Source organism: Maylandia zebra, linkage group LG1 (assembly GCF_041146795.1).
Source record: "Maylandia zebra isolate NMK-2024a linkage group LG1, Mzebra_GT3a, whole genome shotgun sequence".
NCBI classification, from domain to species: Eukaryota; Metazoa; Chordata; class Actinopteri; order Cichliformes; family Cichlidae; genus Maylandia; species Maylandia zebra.
In genome coordinates, this window is record NC_135167.1 from 29,688,810 (window position 1) to 29,708,945 (window position 20,136).

The 20,136-nt window shown below is 39.1% G+C and overlaps 1 protein-coding gene across 1 annotated transcript in view; it reads right to left on the minus strand.

Moving 5' to 3' along the window:
* Positions 1-20,136, minus strand: part of glceb (glucuronic acid epimerase b) — a 59,695-nt gene that overhangs the window by 12,008 nt on the left and 27,551 nt on the right. Inside the window, exon 3 of the mRNA XM_004557962.5 lies at positions 11,056-11,585. Coding sequence (XP_004558019.2) covers positions 11,056-11,572 — 517 coding nt within the window. The 5' untranslated portion in view covers positions 11,573-11,585. The remainder of the gene's footprint in view (positions 1-11,055; positions 11,586-20,136) is intronic.

A 20,136-nucleotide genomic window follows, 5' to 3' on the forward strand; every position in this document is an offset into this window, starting at 1 on the left:
ACTTCTCATCTCCTGGAGACTAGAGGCCGACTAGGGCAATAAAAAAAAAATACCTTTAGTAAAACAAAAACAAAACAAAAAAATTGTTTAAGAGAAGAAGAAAAAGGTTAGAAAATAAATGCCACCAGCTACAATAAATGATTAGACGGTGCGGTGAAATTCAACCTAATCTATTGCATTTCACTGGAGGCGAGCTTCCATGTTCATGCAGCCAAAAATAGCTCAGCCAGGAGAATCACTCTGATTAACAGATAGCTCATTTTAAGACCTTGTGACAGGGAATGCACACGTGCTACCCAAACCCCATCTTTCTAAGAAGAATGTAATAAACTCAGATTAGGGCTGACAATACGCCGCCTCCTTCTAAACTAATCACCACCGCATACATAGCAAGTCCATTTTAGTATCTCCTGTTGTACAGTGTAGAAGTCCAGCTGCCCGACACCAACTCAGGAAGGAAGCTCAATCTTTTTATGACTGAAATGACTTTTTAGGACCCTGTGCACATAAAACTCAGCTCACAAATAAGAAGGAAAAAAAAAAGAGCAGGCAATTTCAACAGCAGTTAAAAAGACAATGGATGATTATTCACACACGTAGAAAGGAAAGAATCCATTTGCACACATACAGGCACACTCTGGTCAAAGTAGGATCATGCAGCAGTCTTTCAGTTCTTACCCCCATTAAATATACAAAGAAACTCTAATTATTCTCCTTTTATTCAACACACAATTCTTCCTTTTACTTGGCAGCAAGGAGATTTATCGAAACCTCTCCACCTCGATTGATCCTCCGCACGGGGCTCCCAAACACTGCACCAGGAGTTAATGCAGCAACAAGGACTTATTGATGTTCTATTCAAAAACACAGGTATTAGTAACCAATGGCTGCCCATCCATTACGAAGCACACTCGCAGGGGTCTGACCACATGTTCTGTTTACAGTCTACTTCTGCACGCAGAAAACTTGACACAAATAGCTCTTAAGAGATTAATAGCTTACATTTCATGGGCTGCATGTGCGTAAGTGTGAAGAATTATTTCAGAGAGAATTCTTCTTCTTAACTGCAGACTGGCAGTCACACTGACAGGCAGAAAATGTGGCACAATTTTCAGCTGCTCCCCGCAGTGTTTCCAGCGCAGCCTAGCTGCACACATTCACTCCGATCCACAGAGGATTTTCCACGTGCCTGCACTCATGGTTTCCCTTTCAAAAGTCAACGTGACATAGAAGTGGCCATCAATAAGTTGTGTGAGCAGTCCGTCCTTGCTGCAGCAGGTCAAGCAGAGCTAAAGCTCTTCCGCCAACACCCCCACCCATACCACTCAATTACGTGCTTTGAACCCTGTGAGGCACGCTTAAATTAACAGTTATGCTTTATAACAGCTTTATCACGATGCACTTCATTTTTCTTGTGTTAAAAAGTTCACGCATTAGTGGGTCGCAACATGCACGACTAAAATATTTTTAATAGCTAACATTAATCGGGGGCACATGGCTTCAATAAATACGTGCCATCCGACTGCTCCAATTATCCTCCTCCTCTTAATTTTGGATGGCAGTAAAACCAAGTTAGGAGGCACTGAACAAGTTCATGTGGTGTCTTTGACTCAACGATGTTCTGAACTCTGTTAATAACCTGTCAGGAACTTATTTTAGTGTTTAGATTTCAAGAGACAAGCACAAAGGATGCAGTGATGCCCCAAGAACTGATATTTCACTATACTGTCCATAAATAAGAGCCCAGAAAGACAGCTTGCACGCATTTATACATTCCCACACACACACTTCCATGCCTTAACTCCCTGCCTGGCTTGTTACCGGCATCTCCCTTGACAACTTAAGGAAAATGACTGTCAAAATCCTAACGCTGTGCTACCCACTGCATAACACCAAGTAATCCATATGGAAATGACTGTTAAGCCTCCATATATTTTGCTGACTCCAAAGAGCAGACTTTTCTAGAAAAAGATTGGTCTGTAAATTGCAGTAGGCTCTGAGGCTCGATGCCTACTGGAATTTACACGGAGAGGAAAACTGATACAAATTTTTTTTTCTCTCATTTAAAAAAAAACCAAACAAAAGCTTTGTTTTTGACCTCTACCAGGTCAGGAATATGTAAGCTCCACTGAGCATTTCTTTAATATTAAACAGTGAACCACCGCCGGTAATTTGTAACTTGCTGTTGTGCTGAACTTAGAGGGATTTCAAGCACTTTTGCAGATTTTAGCTTTGTCTAAATGAAATATTTCTTTTCTAAAACACCTCAGAATAACTCACTGTCAAGACAGCCAAAGTACATTGATGGAGAACATTCAGCATGTAGGAGCTAAAGGAGTTGGTGGTTGCCTAAAGCGGAGCTAAAGAAAATAAATATATCTGAATATTCAAGTGCCTTCTTTCTCAGTTTGTCAAAAATATGATGTCAGTGGGATTTTCATGTTGCTCCTTTTCTGCTGGGAGCTTAAATAAAGTAGAAAACAGTTACTAACAACTTAATAAATGAATGATATATTAAGGTTGTGTTTCTGTGAGGTTTTGTTGCAATTCTACTGTATGATAACTAAAAAAAGACTTAATGCAGCTTTAACTTTTGCATCATGGCTGTGTATTTGAGCTGAATACATCAAGAAGCACTTAAGGGAAATGATTTTCTGTTTATTCACATGGACATTACAATTTCTGCAAGTGTGTATAAGAACCTGCTCTAAATGCAGCATATGCTGTAGGTGGAAGGCCGGTGGATAATTATACAGATCAAAAGAATGACTGTATTTTGATTTAATTTGTCAGGACACAGATCAACTTGTTCAGTCTACTTGACTGAATTATATTATGGCTTCTGTGGACTAACTGTCTGATACATCACACTGGTTTGCACCAATATCCTAGATTCTTTTCAGAGAAAATTCATCCAAGTAGTAGAAGTATCTATTAGTGAGTGTGCGCAGGTGCTAGGTAAAATATATCAAGCGTCACGTACGTATGGGCACAGTGTGCAAGTAATAAAATGGCTGTTTGAAAAGGTCATAAAACGTTTAGGAATATATATATATATATATATTAGGGGTGCAACGATACACAAAATTCACGGTTCGGTTCGGTTCGATACTTTGGTGTCACGGTTCGATATTTTTTCGATACAAAAAAATGTTCATGCATTTTTAATTTGTCATTTATTAAAATTATAAATATATATTTTAACTCAAAAGTACAGTTTTTAAATTTAACCCTAACCCTTGTGCGTGTTTTTTATTTTGACAGCGAATGCGCACCTGCGGACCACTTATGTGCAGCCCTGGTTATTTAGCTCGTCATATTGCAGCCACAGAAATTCTTTTGTCCATGAAACCATAAAGCTGCACTTTCTTTTTGCCTTATAGTCTGATTTGTCATAACTTCTCCGTTTTGTGGTAAGCTTTTCTTTGGCTGTCACTTCTTCACCCTGACCTGTCTTATTTGGCTCAGCAGAACTGAAATGCTTTTACACGCTCACTCACATAAGCTCAGCGATTCTCTGCGCGATCAACCTCTCACATGTGTAAGCTGCGGGAGATTTCACTTGTCATGTTTGCATAGTAAGCTAACGATTAATAAGACGATGTCAGAGGAATTGGTGCACAAATTATCATCACTCACAGATCAGTGCTGTCGCTCTCTATACACAGTTCGCACGATTGCAAAGTGAAAGCAAAAAAACAAGCGCAAATTCAAACGCGATTTCAATATGTCACATATTGACAGTGGCTCACCGATGCCAATGACATAATTACCCAGCTACATTTCCGAAAGAATGCAAAAGCATTGACATATATTTTTCCTACAATAGCCCGACGGGCAGGGAAGAGAAAGATTTTGGTAGCCCGACTGAAAAAAATCGCTAGCTCCAGGACGTCGGGCTAGCGATATTGCAAGCCCTGTATCTGATTGAGGAATCACTCATCTTTGGAAAAGAGAATTTATTACAGAGAAATGTCTCTTTCCAAAATAAAAGCTATACTATCCGCTTCTTCTGGGCTATATTCTCAGCAGCATAAGGAGAATCATGTGCTAACAGCTGTCTAAATGACTCGGCTAAAGTTAGTAGCATGCTTGCTTTTTTTTGTCTGCTTCCACTTGTCTTTGCACTAGGATGATGTCGGCGTAAATGTGCAGTCATATTCGTTGTGTTCCCACTAGTGCTTTCAGGTTAATCTCGTTGAAATGACCTTAACGCCACAACACGGCAAATCTCCGTTAACGAGCTACCGCCGATCGCTCCGTGCATGGGGCTAGACGGCCAACACGTTAACGAGCTAACTGCGCTAACACACTAGTTCACACCCATGTAATTGAGCATTGCATGGCACATCCAACATACTGTTTTACTTTAGTCCATGACTCGCTTACCTTCAGGGTCATACGTCACATGAAAACCAAAATAATTCCAAACGCCAGATCTGAATGAGGTTCAATTTGCCTGTTGCAAGTAGAGCTTAACTTCTGTCTCGCTAGCTTGCCCTGCGCTCTTCCTTCTGACTATGCTGTCTGTGTTGAGCGCTCAGTGGATCTGCGCTCGACAGTGCAGCCTAGGCGGAGTAGTCGAACACAGATTCACTGAGCGCTCAACACAGACAGCATCGTCAGAAGGAAAATTGATAAAATAAATTACAAATGTTGTATTGTTCGATACATATGCGTACCGAACCGAAAGCACTGTATCGAACGGTTCAATATCGATACGAATATCGTTGCACCCCTAATATATATATATATATATATATATATATATATATATATATATATATATATATATATATATATATATATATTTTAGGGGTGCAACGATACACACAATTCACGGTTCGGTTCGATACTTTGGTGTCACGGTTCGATATTTTTTCGATACAAAAAAATGTTCATGCCTTTTTAATTTGTCATTTATTAAAATTATAAATATATATTATAACTCAAAAATACATATTTTAAATTTAATGTTGTTGAAACAACAAAGTAATAAAATAATTAATCTATCTGATCGAGAAATCACTCATCTTTGGAAAAGAGAGTTTATTACAGAGAAATGGCTCTTTCCAAAATAAAAGCTATATTATACGCTTCTTCTGGGCTATATTCTCAGCAGCATATTAAACATATCAGGTCCCCATAAGGAGAATCATGTGCTAACGGCTGTCTAAATGACTCGGGTAAAGTTTGTACCATGCGTGCTTGTTGTTTTTGTCTGCTTCCACTTGTCTTTGCACTAGGATGATGTCGGAGTAAATGTGCAGTCATATTCGTTGTGTTCCCACTAGTGCTGTCAGCGTTAATCTGAAATGACATTAACGCCACAACACTGCAAATCTCCGTTAACCAGCTACCCCTGATCGCCCCGTGCGTGGGGCTGGACGGCGTCAACACGTTAACGAGCTAACTGCGCTAACACACTAGTTCCCACCAATGTAATTGAGCATTGCATGGCACATCCGACATACTGTTTTACTTTAGTCCATGACGTGCTTACCTTCAGGGTCATACGTCACATGAAAACCAAAATAGTTCCAAACGCCAGATCTGAATGAGGGTGGGGGAGGTTCAATTTGCCATGTTGCAACCAGCTTAGCTTCTGCCTTGCTAGCTTGCGCTGCGCTCAGTGGATCTGCGCTCGACAGTGTAGCCTAGGCGGAGTAGTCGAACGCAGATCCACTGAGCGCTCAACACAGACAGCATCGTCAGAAGAAAAGTTGATAATATAAATTAAAAATTTTGTATTGTTCATACATATGAGTACCGAACCGAAAGCACTGTATCGAACGGTTCAATATAGATACGAGTATCGTTGCACCCCTACTATATATATTTTTTTTATTTTTTAAGGGCTCTTTTCTTGTGCATATATTGGAGTGACGTTGGTCTGCACCAAAACAATCAACAATCAGAGGATAGTGGAAGGTGGAAAAAATATACCAGACAAAAATTAGACAGAACGTGATTTAAGGTTGTGTTACTGCAGAGTATTATAACTACAGTGGTGTGAAATTTTTTTGCCCCTGTCCTGATTTCCTAGTATATTGAATATTTGCCACACTTACATGTTTGAGATGATCAAACAAATTTTAATATTAGACATCGATGACAAGAGTAAATACATATTGCAGTTTTTAAATGAAGATTTCATTGATTAAGGGAGAAAAGTTATCCAAACCTATCTGGTCTTGTTTGAAAAAGTAATCCCTCCTCTTGTTAAATCATGAATTAACTCTAATTACCCACATTCTTTGGAAAGCTGAGTTTAGTTTCACTAAAGACACTCAAACCTGATTACTGAAAGACCTGCTGAATCAAGAAATCACTTAAACAGAACCTGTCTGACAAAGTGATGATGGCTAAAAGATCTCCGGAAGCAGCACCTCATGCCACGATCTAAAGAAACACCTGAGAAACAAAGTCACTGACATCTACCAGTTTGGAAAGGGTTACAAAGTCATTTCTAAGGTTTTGGGACTTCAGTGAACCATGGTGAGAGCCGTTATACACAAATGGAGAAAATCTGAAACAGTGGTGAAACGTCCTAGGAGTGAACAGCCAACCAAAATTACTCAAAGAGGACAATGACAACTCATCCAGGAGGTCACAAAAGACCCCAGAACATCATTAAAGAACCACAGGCTTTCAAATGTCTCAGTTAAGGTCAAAGTTCATGAATCAACAATAAGAAAGAGATTAGGAAAAAGGGCATCCATGGGAGAGTTCAAGGAGAACAAGGCCTGTTTTGCTGCCCCAGGACCAAGTAATGGGAAATGGTACCATGAATTCTGGCTGTCTACCAAATCATCTTGAAGGAGAATATCGGCCATCTGTTTGTGACCAAAACACACCAGTAAAGGCTGAATGGCTTTAGAAAAACTAAATGAATACTTTGGAGCGACCTAGTTAAAGTCCTGACCTGAATCCAATTGAAGTGCTGTGGCACAACCTTAAAAAGGCAGATTATGCTTGAAAACCTTCCAATGTGGGCCAAAATTCCTGTGCAGTGGTCCCTCGCTATAACGCGGTTCACCTTTCGCCATTTCACTGATTTTTTTGGGTGGAATTTTACATGCTTTTTTTCCCCTTTCTTACAGCGCTTTGTGTTCTGGGTCTTGAGTGGCTGTAGACCATTGTCAATCAATCGCATGCAGTGTCTTCTGTACAGTACAGAATGAGTTCAGCTTGTCAAATTACATAAATCTTCGGTCACTAGCAGTGTGACTCTGAAGTGCTGCACTGTATGTTTGTAAGTTTTCTCCCCAACAAACAACAAAAGTGTCCTTGGTTTCATTCTATAATACTGGACTTATTTTTCCACGAAGGTTTGAACTTTGAGTTTAAACAAGAGAGAAAAGTGTGAAAATGTTCCTGCCTGTCTGAGAAACGTGTTTAAAGTGTGTAGTCCGGTGTTTTACAGCCTTAAAACGTCTATAATAATTGAAAAAAATAAAGTTGGTTACTTCGCTTATTCCACCTATTGCGGGTTATTTTTGGAATGTAACTCCCGCGATAAACGAGGGACCGCTGTACAGCGCTGTAAAAGACTCTTTGCTAGTTATCGCAAATGCTTGATTGCTGTTGTTGCTGCTAAGGGTGGACCAACCAGTCATTAGGTTTAGAAGAAGTCAGTTTTTCACACAGGGCCACGTGGGTTTGTATTTTTTCCCCCTTAATTATAAACACCTTATTTTAAAAACTGCATTTTGTGTTTACTATCTGTAAGCAAGGAAGCCAAAAAGAATTTCCACTTGCATGTCAGGATTTATTGACACACAACATTTAAGCAGTCTCTGTATGCAAGCAAGTAAATGTTCAGTCTTGAGTAAAAAAAAAACAAAACAAAGAAGATCAGTTAATGCCTTTTAAAATACGCCTGCATTCATAGTTGGACTGTAAAATTCACCAGCATATGAAACCGGACGTTTTGTCCCAGATAGTCGTTATCTGTCATTGGATGGTCGCAATTGAAGCCCTGAAACACTGGCTGATGTCCCTTGTGGCTAAATCATGAGAAGATAGACAATGGGTTTTGTGACTGTGTACTCTGACAAATGCATTACTTATCAATATACTCAGCTGCGTCCTCTTTGTCTTGGGCTGCAGCTGGCGACGGCAGTCAGCCATCTCATCACAAGCTGAAAGTGATGTGCTGATCGCAGTAACATCCTCCGGCACTGCAGTTAATCAGCAGAGCGGGTGGGCCAGGTCATAAAAATTAACATGATTAATAGCATCTGATTAGCAGCAGATGAGGGGGGGGGGGGGGGGGGGGGGGGGGGATCTACCTTTCTAAAATGCTTTCAATTTGTTTCCATGCACAAATTAGCAAAAGTCTCCTGCTGTGTTGGCTATTTATATTGCTCATAACCAGTCTTAATTATAAAGTTACTATTCTATAACATAACAAACCTCCTATTGATAAATAACGTTAATGTGTGAGGGTCTGTAAATGAAATTTGTTTTGTGTAGGGTGGTGAGCTCGGTGTGGCAAATCAACCAATGTCCTTTATAATAATTTGCAGTGACTCTCTCCTCTAAGGCACCAAGAGGACCCAAACCATCAAATAGACCCCACACCATAAGAGAACCACTTTATCCCCTCACGTGCCCCCATGTATGTTTAAGGTCAGGTCAAGTTTCTCCTTTAGTTTTTCCACCCATCTCACCTTTAAATAGTGGGGAAAAAATTCCAGTCAGTACTCCAGTCACCACAGTCAGTGTGGTGAGCTGCCTCAAATAAATCGATATATGGGAAAGACTAGATTGTGGATGGGCTCATTCACTGGGCCAGATTCTAAAATAAGAATTAAAAAAAAGAAAAAAGGCTAAAATAGGCCACTAAATATACTTGGTCAGGCCTGCCTGAGTAAAATCTCTATGAAAACACTGGTGCTGTTAAATAACCTTTTCATGGTTAACAGGGGTGCACTGAGGAAAAATCTTTCATGACCTTGTTTAAGCCCTGCGGTAAATCTAAATGTGACAGGCTAATTAATGAACGCCTATTTTCACCTGTAGAAATGTTTAGTAGAACACTGATGTTTATTCCTTCACATGTAAAAGCACAAACAGTAAGAAGCCTAGAGCTTCATTAAATGACCTTGGTAAATTGTGAGTGCAGTAAGTATGTGCTTGTCCTGCATATATCAACATACATACATACAGCTGAACAACTAACTTCAGGATTAGACAGATCAGACAGTAGCCAACTAAGTACTGCTTCTATAGGAAATGCTGATCAGCAAATGTGAGCCTTCTTTAAAAAAAAAAAAAAAGTATTTAGGTGGTCAACACAATGCCACAATCTACCCAGGGGTGGATATCCCTTCAAATCTAGTGGACAGTTAGACTGTATAACACTCAGAAAAACTGCAAAAACCCAAAAGCTACAACTCTGACTCTACAGGCCTCAATTAGCATGTTCAAAATGATTCAAAATGATTGCTTCTAAAGGTGGTTTTGCAAGCCACTGAATCATTTTTCCTCTCTTTTTTACATGACTGTATATAGGACACATAACCTGATACTGAATGCGCTGAATTATTTTTAGTACTTAAAAATTGGTTTCTATAACCCCCAGCCAGCATCGGTCAGGCTCTCAAAACAAGTGCTTTGAATGCAACTCACTGTGCTTTGTGGACAAACTGAGAAAATAATAAATTATTTAATTTGATAACTAAAATATTGCTAAGTTGCAGAGCTAATAAAAACAAAAGAGAAATTGCTGAAAACCAAATAAACATAACAGAATTATTGCTTTAAATGTGACCTTCTGACCTACCCAAGCCTTTTAATGTCATTATTCTCTACTGTTTTGCTTGAAGCACAATCTCTTAAAGAGTTTATGAAGAATTTGAAATAAGAATTTAAAATAAGTCCCAATGAAATCGTGATGTAAAAAAATTAAATAAAATAAATTGTGGGGATTCGCAATTTCCATTTCAGCAGCTTCAGCCACAAGTTAAAAAACAAACAAAAAACTAATTTGCTGCTGTGACACTGCTCTCACAGACAGTAGCCATCATTATTCATAAAGCTTACCAGACATTTTGCTACTGAACATTTCCTCCTTACATTTACCCGCCACCACAAGAGCTTTCTTCTCAGATGGGTAAAGGACTCAAAACTGTGAATCCTTTACCTCCTGCTTCTGTCATTTCCAATAAGAACACTGATATGTCTGGATTTATAAGATTATGTTTTGGGGGAAAAACAAACAACATATTCTGTGTTCATAGCCGACACAATCTCCTTTCCCCCTTTTTTGTGCCTGTAGCTATTTGACAAAATAAGAAAGATAATAAATATCTATTTTGTAATTTCAAGCAAGTACAAAGAGCCACTTCTTCAAGCAAGCGAGGAACAGACCTATATTGATGACAAAGTGGTTTCAACTAATAGGCTTTTAAAATGAGCTATTGATCTTTCCTGGCCATTATCTTAAAAGGAACCTTCAAAAGAAAACAGCTTTCAGGACAGACCAGAAGCATAGAGGAACATGGACAGATATGGTCACTTAACAGACCCCCAGCTGCTTGTATCAATACAGACTAATACTGACAATGAGTGACGAAAAGAAACATTTTTAATGGATTCGACACAAATCCTATTTAACAGTGTTGGTGTTAAAGAAAGGCAAAAGATGTTTGGAACCGGGTGGCAGAGAGTGAGAAGGTGCTCTGGAAATCTTTTTGAAATCTGGCCCAGCTTGCTAATCAAGTCTCAGCTCACTTTCTCACAGTTTAAACAGGTGATTTACAATGTGCCATTTTACGGCAATATGCTTAATTAAGCAAATTACACATTTCTCTGAGATGTTTGTTTGGGTTTTTTTTTTTTAAAGAGTTTTTTGTCTGTTTGATTTTTTTCTTATGAGATGAGCTTCTCATTTTAGCTGCACACATCAGACACTACTTGTGCAAAGCCTTAGTTCAGTAGGATCTCAACAACAGAAAGAACATTAATATTCAGATGCATGAGCACTTCTATTAGGAATTGAAAACCTGAAACCTGCGTGCAATCGAAACCTAAACAAACAAGACTTACCTTCCACTCCGCTGATACACTTGACCCGGTCACGGACCTCCACGTTGTATCCCTCAAACGACATGAAGACTCCATTGGGGTGGTAGGGTTCTCGCTGGGCGTAAACCTTTGAATAGCTGTGCTGAAACTCAAAACGATCGTAGCCATCGTACTGCACTATTTTGCCGTACACTTCAAAGTACTTTTCCACCCAAGAGAAGGGCAGGTAGACTTCTCCCCCCTCTCGCCGGCCTTTGACAGTCGATTCATCATTGATTAAGCAGTCAATTTCTTCATACTTGATCCCCCCGACAACTCCGACAACAGGCGGGGGCTCGGGAGGTTGTGGGGGATGCTGCTGGCTGCTGATGCTAGCATCGCCGATCTGAGAACTCGTGGCCACCGGTGCAGCACGGGGCAGGAAGCGTATGGAGGTGTCACTAGAGCAGCGGTTCCACAGCAACACAGTGATGAGTGTGAAGAGGGCGCAGATAACGATGAGGGTCTTGTAGTTCACCCGAGCAGCCAGGCAGCGCATTATCACAACCTGCCTGTACAGCACAAACAAAAACAACTCATTAGAAGACTCTCATTAGAGTCAGAGTAGCCTGCAAATACATTTATGCTTAACGTCTGCTATTATACACCAGCAGCCTGCTCTTTATGCTCTAGGTTAAAAAGCAACCACCTTGCACACACCTAAAATCTGCCTTTATAATAAAGCAGGACTGCATCAGACATTTTTATAAAAAAGGTGTTTTCATCTGAGCAACTGGAGGAAGAAGGAAAGAAACTATAGTGTGAGTTTGTTTTTCTTTTTGCAAGCATCTGTTTGAAATTTATAGACGGTGAAAAGTTTACCACAAGGATCGCACTGCTGTGTGAGCTTTCTTTTTATCCCGTGGTGCCAAACACATGGCCGCGACATCAGCTGTGTGCAGGAGAAATCTGTAATCCCATACCGCCATCACTGAAACCTTGTTCCTCGTTTACAATCGCTTTAATGGAGAGAGCTGACTAAAGTGGTTACTTAAGTGCATGTGAGTAACATAACTGCTCTGATCTTTTACAATGACTTCAATTTTACAAATGAGTAAAGTCAGCTGATTCACATTAATAGCACTTGCACTGAGTAGATAAATGGAATGAGGTCATTATTGCACTAAAAAAAAGTCAGAACATAACCAAGAGAAACTAGTAAAAGATACAATCTAGCATATAACAGTAAAGCTTTATGGTGAATGTCACAGTGTGTAAGTGCCTGGAGAGTGTAAAGTGCTACTGTTCTCCAGTGATTCTCTCACCAGATCATCAAACTCCAGATAAACCTGAGTGAAAGCTGCTTGGAACAATTTTCCCTAAATAGATGACATGTTGTAATTTGTGTCAAACACAGAGTTTTGCCTACTTTTGTCTGGTGAGGAGGCCGTGTTGCCGTGGATGAGTCACGAGCACCTGAAGACAGAGCTGGTGCATTCATGTTGTAATTAAGACTGAACAATGTGAAGAAAAAAATAATTTTGTGTAGTCTAACTGATTTTTATTTTTCCCCTTCTCTTTTGCATCGAGTCAATTGTGGTCTTCACTGCAACTCAAACTCCTCTAATCAGGACACCTGCATATGAAGGGGTAGTACAATATGTTGAGCTTTCCATGCAGTAAGAGCCAGCTTAAGTCCACATCACGTCTGAAGTAGCTCGCCTGGCTCAGATCACAGAATCCACCAAGCAGAACCTTTAAATCTAACTAATAATAATGTTATAGCTTTTTAACTCCCACAGAAGCTTACATATATGCTGGGCTACTTCTTGGCCAGCAGCAGTTGCCAAGCAACCAGCAGGGACTCCGGAAAGTTATAGCTCCTGCCCAAGAAACACAGTTACTACAATTACGATTATCTTAAATAAAATTTTATAACCAAACTAAAAATAAATCTTGTATTTTAACTCATTCACTGCCAGCCATTTGAAAATGGCTGGCAGTGAAACACAACAAGACTTGCACCACATTTTTGTCTCACTGCGCAATCCCTTACGTGCGCAAACCCTGCACCTCCTTGCAGGTCTACTTTTACTGCTGGTGGGCTTCAGTTCAACTTACGTTGACTGCCATTGACGTCTATAGACGTCAATGGCAGTCAACGTAAGTTTTTCAATTGACGTCTATAGACGTCAATGGCAGTGAATGAGTTAAACTGCAAATTTCTTTAATTTCTAAATATAATTGAACTAGTGAAGAGCAGACGGTCATTGGTAGTGGGTTAGTGCCAGGTGGGAGCTTCTTTTTCTTAAGTCCATCTCATAATGACCTTCAAAGGTCACAGAGTTAAAAAAAAAAAAAAAAAAAAATATATATATATTATATATATATATATATATATATGGATCTGTAGAATAAACAGTCAAATCTGGTGAAGTCAAAAAGTCTACCCCCCTTGAAGTTACACTTGTACAACAATATTTGCTGCAAAGTTCTCCCACAGATTTCACATCATCACTCTTTGACTGTCATACTTCTCCTTAAACGGTGTCTCTGCCTAAGCAGTGAGTGACCTTTGGGACTGGATAAAGAGCACAGATGTAACAGATGTGACTCTGAATTTATAATGAAACAAAATGAGGACGACACTGCAAAAAACTCTTTTAAAAATCAAAGCCACACCTTTATGATCACTTAACCTCAATACATCAGACATGCACTTCCCATCATGACAATGCTCAACTTCTGCTTAGATAAATACTAGAGGCAAAACAAACCATATCCTCCTGATGCTGGCTTACCATCAGTCGCTGCAGACAAAATTTAATTTAAGGTCATTTTGTTTAATTTTAAAGCATTGCATCCTGCTCAGGCCATATTGCAGGTCCCTTAGAGGCTCTCCTCAATTACCCTTTCAAAAGGTTTAAACCATCTCTCATGTCTTAAATTGACATTTTTGATTCCAGTCTTAAGAGATATTTTTCCCCCTAATTGAATCTACATAAAGGTTACTGTCACTATCATTTATATTCTGTATCAAATTATGTGCTCTGTGCATTTCCACCTTATGGATGTTAAATTTATTACAGTAAACTATCTGGGTGCACTTTGGTTGATATGCTGCTTTTCAGATTTTGAATTAAAAAGCAGCATGCAAATCAGACGTGTTACTTTCTGCATCAGTCTTCTGTTTTCATGTCCTCTGTGTGTCTCTGACATTTTCGCCAAGCAAACAAGAAATCAATACACATCCTTAGGCCTCGCCTCTTCCTCCACACTGATTACAGCTTACTGCTGATAGAATTTACTATTACACTGATGACAGCGCCCCGTCCTCTGATGACAGAGGAGGGAGAAAATCACTATTCGCCAAGTTCATTTCACTATCTCAGCTTAAACTAGCCACAACTGAAGGTCAGCTCAATCAATGGGCATTAATTGGACAAAAGTAATCTTCTGTAGCGTTGCAAAGTCAAATAATCACACTAGTGGCCTCTTAAGAAAGTTAAAGTGTTAGATTACTTGCAACGAAAAAATGCTTTGAAATACAAACACAGAAGGAACGCATGCTGTAGCAGATGAAGCTGCGGCTCCGTGCACGACAGGGGGGAGTATTTTCTCCATTACTGGATGGAAAAAGTTTTCAGCTGGATTTTATGAGAAAGAAAAGACTTTGGTGCATCTCTGCAGCTGGTTACTTACTGCCACACGTTAAAAACCATCACTGATATTTAGAGAAATGACAGCGCGGTACAATGATAAAAGATGAGGCTGATGGGAGCTCTGACAATGTTGAAAATGTGAGGCGGAAAGACTGGGGACTGCACCCTGAAAGATAAGTAGAAACAGCCCTGTCAAGGATTCCAACTATAAATAAAAGGCTCTTTTTATAGTGATTCGTTGCTAGCGTTGAGGCTTGGGCTAAAGGTGGATATACATGGGCTTTAAGTGTGGCAGCATGAGGAGTATCCTAAAACCTCTTGCTCACTTGGTTTACCTAAAGGCATGTCCCATTTCTCAAACGTAATTTACATCTTCACGCTAGAACAGTAGGCACACTGGAAGAGAGGTTAATGTCACGGGTGAGCAAATTACAAGATGCGGTTTGTTTACGGATCACAAACCATGAATGTTCTGTCTGAGGAGATTTCGCACTCTGCCACGTCTTACACCCAAATAAGCATTTGCAACGTTTCTGTAAGGTTGGGACTAGCTGTAGAAAGCCAAAATACCCCTAAAAACTGTAAATAACAGCAGAGATGGAGAAAACCGAGAGACTTAAAAACTGTTTATTCTAAGAAACTGGAAAGCATGCCCTCCTTAGAATGTAAAACTTAATTTCCATCAAATTCTTGGCAATAAATATAAGCAGAAAAATGAGACAGTGTTGAAATTTTATCAGTGAAAGAGTGGTGTAGCACTTGCAACATCAAGCATGTTTAAATCAGAAAGTTAACAGTTTTTAAGAATGGGCATCTGTCTTTTCACAACAGGTGAAACAGGGCACCTTCTGAAGCATGCGCTTACCTGAGCACATCAAAACACCTTACGTAAGCCACGCCCATATGTTTTCTCTGTTGTCACCATGATTTTTCTTTTGTCATGATCACGGCAGAAATATAAAATGAGCGCATAATTTACAGACCAAATGTTTACCTTTTGCTTTTCTAGTTAATCTTTAAACAAAGAATCTGTTACTTTGTGTCAGAACACAGGACTGCTTTTTGTCCGAATCCCCACTTAGTCAGAAGAAGCGTTATATTTATTGGAAAACACCGTCCAAATGAAAAATGTGAACTGTATGTATTACAGTATGTAAACCAAGTTGACACAAAAAAAATTAGTTTGATTTATTGTTCCCTCGACTCCGTTTCCACAAATGAACTTCTTTGCAAATCATCTCTGCCGCTATGTTAATTACAAGACAAAAACAACACTTCGTTATGCAGACACTAGCTGCGTTGTCTCTGGTGTATTTTGACCCAAATTCACTTCTATCTATCAGCAATCTGTTTTCATCAGAAAAAACAAATAAACAAAAGACAGCAGTGTTTTTTTAAAATTATCATTGAAAAGACTTGTGTTTATGTCTTCCATATGAATTAATGTAAATGAATGGCTGCTATGACACAGCAGAACAGGCAGTAGTTGTATGGTATTGACGGGGGACAGCTGAGTGAATTCAGCACTATGAACTCCAGTGATTCGATTTGATGGAGTTTATTTATTTAAGCATTACCTTAAAGATATTAAGATTAAACGGTTAAGAAATCCACATTTGTTACTTAGTGGAGGGCATGGAGGTGGAAGATCAGCAAAAGCCGTTCTGAGGACTTGTTTATACGATACACATCTGTGTAATCCACTGGTTATCAGATAAGCTCCGGAGGTTTTGCATAGATGCACTCCCTTGGGTGACAGTACCGCTGTGATCTGGAAGAAAACTACACTGTACACGATACTAAAACATATCTTTACAACAGGCACATATAGCTGGACAGCAGGTGAAAGACAATCCTGTTGGAGGATAAAAGTCTTCCATGCCTGACAGATTAGGGAGAAAGCCACTGCAAAACAAAAGCAGCTTTTCAGCTTACAGGATCCCAGTGTTCTGGTTATGGAAAATGAGAAGCGACTGTAGGTACAGGTGAAGGCTTTTCTTCTATATTCTATAGTATAATACGATGGCACTAGGAACTTACAACAGTAAATTGTTTTTGAAATTATGTTTTGTATTTTTGCCCACATCAACTCTCATGTCAATCTGTATCCTTCATTCCAACAAGACCAAGAACAAAACCTGTAGTTTTACAAAGTAATTTTCCCTTCACTCGACATGACTAGAAGAATGCTGGAATCACAAACACAGCACCCAATTAATGTACCGACAGCCCCCTGCAATACAAATGTGAGCAAACGTGTGGTAGAGACTGAGCAGTGAATCTGCACAGATGCAACTCTCTGCACTTGAGTGCAAGAATATAATTAACTGAATCCTTTTCGTCTTTTTCTGACAGATGTGTCAAACACGCCGGCTTTTTCCAGTGTCAGGCATTGGCACTTTTATTTTTTAACTTGCAAAGATTGGAGTTTTCTGTTGGTGCCACAAAACCTCAAGAAACCTTACAGAAGTCTCTGATACAATCATTGGCTACTGGTGTTTTTTCACTCTTTCCTATTTTTTTTTTTTCAAACAGAGTCAAAGACTGACAACCCACACGTTGACAGGTATAATTAATATTATTCAGTTGTTATTGTTAATTACCAGAATATTATAAAAAGCCACTGTATATGCAACTACATGTAAAATCAAAAAGCTGCTGGTAAATCACATCTGACTTTACACCCAACTGAAAACTCCTAAATGATACTGCTGACAGTCGTCACTGTAGTCGGCTGAGAAAACATCTGCTTCACAAACACACAGGTCTAGCAAATTCACAGTCACGAGTCCCTGGGGTCACAGGGCACTTGTATGTCTAACAACACACAGATTCTCTGCTGCTAATGCAGATCAGAGGCTTGAAAATCTACCTTAAAAATCCCCATAAAAATCACATCTCTTGAATGGGGACTTCAATTTAAACTAACTACAAATCTCGGTCCAGGTCTCCAGTGCAGAATGTACAACATTTATACCGAGTGAAAACTGTTGTGGCGTTGGGCTTACAGATGGGTGAATGGAGTTGTTTTTCTTCTCCAGCTCCAGGGGTAACAGTCACAAGCAGTCATCACAGCAATAAAAGCTTGAGTGCTCATGAGATATCCTTGGGGAGCTGTTGGAGCAGAAGCCCAGAATGCGTGAGGTGCAGGTTTTTGTAGCCTCAACTAAACTCCTGGCATTTCACAGCCTTCCTCCAGGGGTAAAGTAAGGCAGGGGTTTGAGACTGCCTGTAAATTATCAGCTTATGCTGAAGCTCTGAGGCATGTTAGCTCCTGCAGAGATGTGATGGAGTTTGTGTATGTGTGTGTGTACACTCTGGATGTGTTTTTAAGCCTGATTATGATAGCGTAGGCAACAGAACAATTCAAGGCAACAACTGACAGGAAAAATAAACAACTTACATCTTTATCCATGAACCGCTGAGCATGCAGCAGAACTGCGTGTATCACCCGTTATATGAGGCACAGTCTATACTCCTATAATCCTCAGAATATTATAATGTATAATTGATTTTGCATGCAAACATAAAACAATCTGTCATCAAGATATGTAAATACTCTCTCAGCAATGTAATCAATTGTATATTTAAGACAGGTTAAACTTTAGAGGTGGGAATCACCATACATCCCACGATACGATATTATCACAATACTTAACGCACGATACGATATTATTGCAATTTTAAAAAAAATATTTTGCAATATTCAGATTCTGTACATAAAGTTAAACTTTATCAATATTCATTTTATCTAATATCAAAGTCTCGCACTCAGTCTTTCTCTCATTTCAGTCAGTTTTATTGTTGACAAACTGAACGGTTTGTTTTACAGTCTAGTCCAACTTAACTGAATGCAACCATCTGGTACAATTATAGCTATTCTGAACTATGCAATTTATGAAAACTATGCAGCCCATTCAGCAACTGAAGAATTTGAAAGTAAATTAAAACAAAATATAAATTTACATTAAATAAAAAAAAGTTTTAAAATTAAAATAAAACATGTCTTAAAGTAAAATAAGTAAACTGTCATGTTTATTGCTGCCAAAAAAAAGTTAAACACATTTGGACAGTGAAGGAATGTCAGGATTCTTCCTCAGAAAAAAGGATCAACATGCTCTGAGCACAAAAACCTTTTTTGTAACAAAATATCGATTTCTGCTGTCCCTGTATTGATACATTATTAGCAAACAAAATATCACGATACTACACAGTATCGATTTTTTCCCCCACCCCTATTAAACTTATACAAGGTCAAAGCACTCATCATGCTACCACAAACGTAAAGGGGCATGAGACAATCCAAATGACTGACTTAGTCGGATCAGACATTAAACATCCTTTAACATGCCAACTCCCTAGTGCAAAGTCTTTGTTATGTCAGACTGCATCCACGTGAGAATACCCGGGTAGCTTTCATGGTGACCCCAGACGGTTGGTGAAATCCTCAAGCCTCAAGCTCAGACTCATCTTTACATACAGTCTACAGCTTGATTTAAAGAGAGTATTTTTTTTTCGTTACCAAGAATAACAATATTTAACCTCCTAGGACCTGGCGTCCATATATGTGGACATCACATTTTGGGTTATTTAGACCAAAATACTCAATTTTGCTCTACAAGGACCTGATATCCACTTACGAGGACATTATACTGCTACTGTTCTATCAAAATTTTAAATGAATATCCTCATATGTGGCTCTTATTTTTATTAAAAACAAAAATAAGGTGAAAAAAAAAATCTGGTAATTCTTTGTTTTTACATTCATCTGGCCCCAATATTGTCCAAATATCAAAGAGAAATTTAAAATGCATGCTGTGGAAGAGTTCGGCTCTTAGGAGGTTAAGGAAGTAGATGTATGAAGTCACTTGAGTACAACACTTCATTTCACCTAAACCTATATCAATATCTGTCCAGAAAAGGTATGCCTATCACTGTCGCTTCAAATACTCAGTAATAGTAGATCGCAGCTATCAGTTCTAAACAGACATGAGAAACCTTGAAACCCTCATCACGCAAAATTATTCCGTTTTGTTTGGAGGCAGCGGAAAAGTGAGTGCACTGCTTTGAAGTTAATGCGCCTGTGTGTTTAATCTCTGCTTGGCGGATTAAGCAGGTCATTACTAAAAAGCTTTTACTAAGGTCTGCTGAGATTTTTAGCCAACTCTTAATCAAATGGAGGGGAGACGAGAAAAATACAGGGTCATGCCTGGTGCTACAATACCATAGAAACAAATGCAGGTTTACTAAACACAGAGAAGCAAAGGGATCTAAAATAAGGGAATGAAGTCTAACCTATGGTGTACAGTTGTAGCAGATTATTGGGGTCAAGTAATTTCAACTCAAAGTAAAAAATAAATCATCGCCAGCATTTAAAAAAATAAATAAATCATTTATTTCTGTAATTTTATCCTGTTATTTAATGGTCTTCTTCTTCGAGGAACAAATAACTTGACAGCAG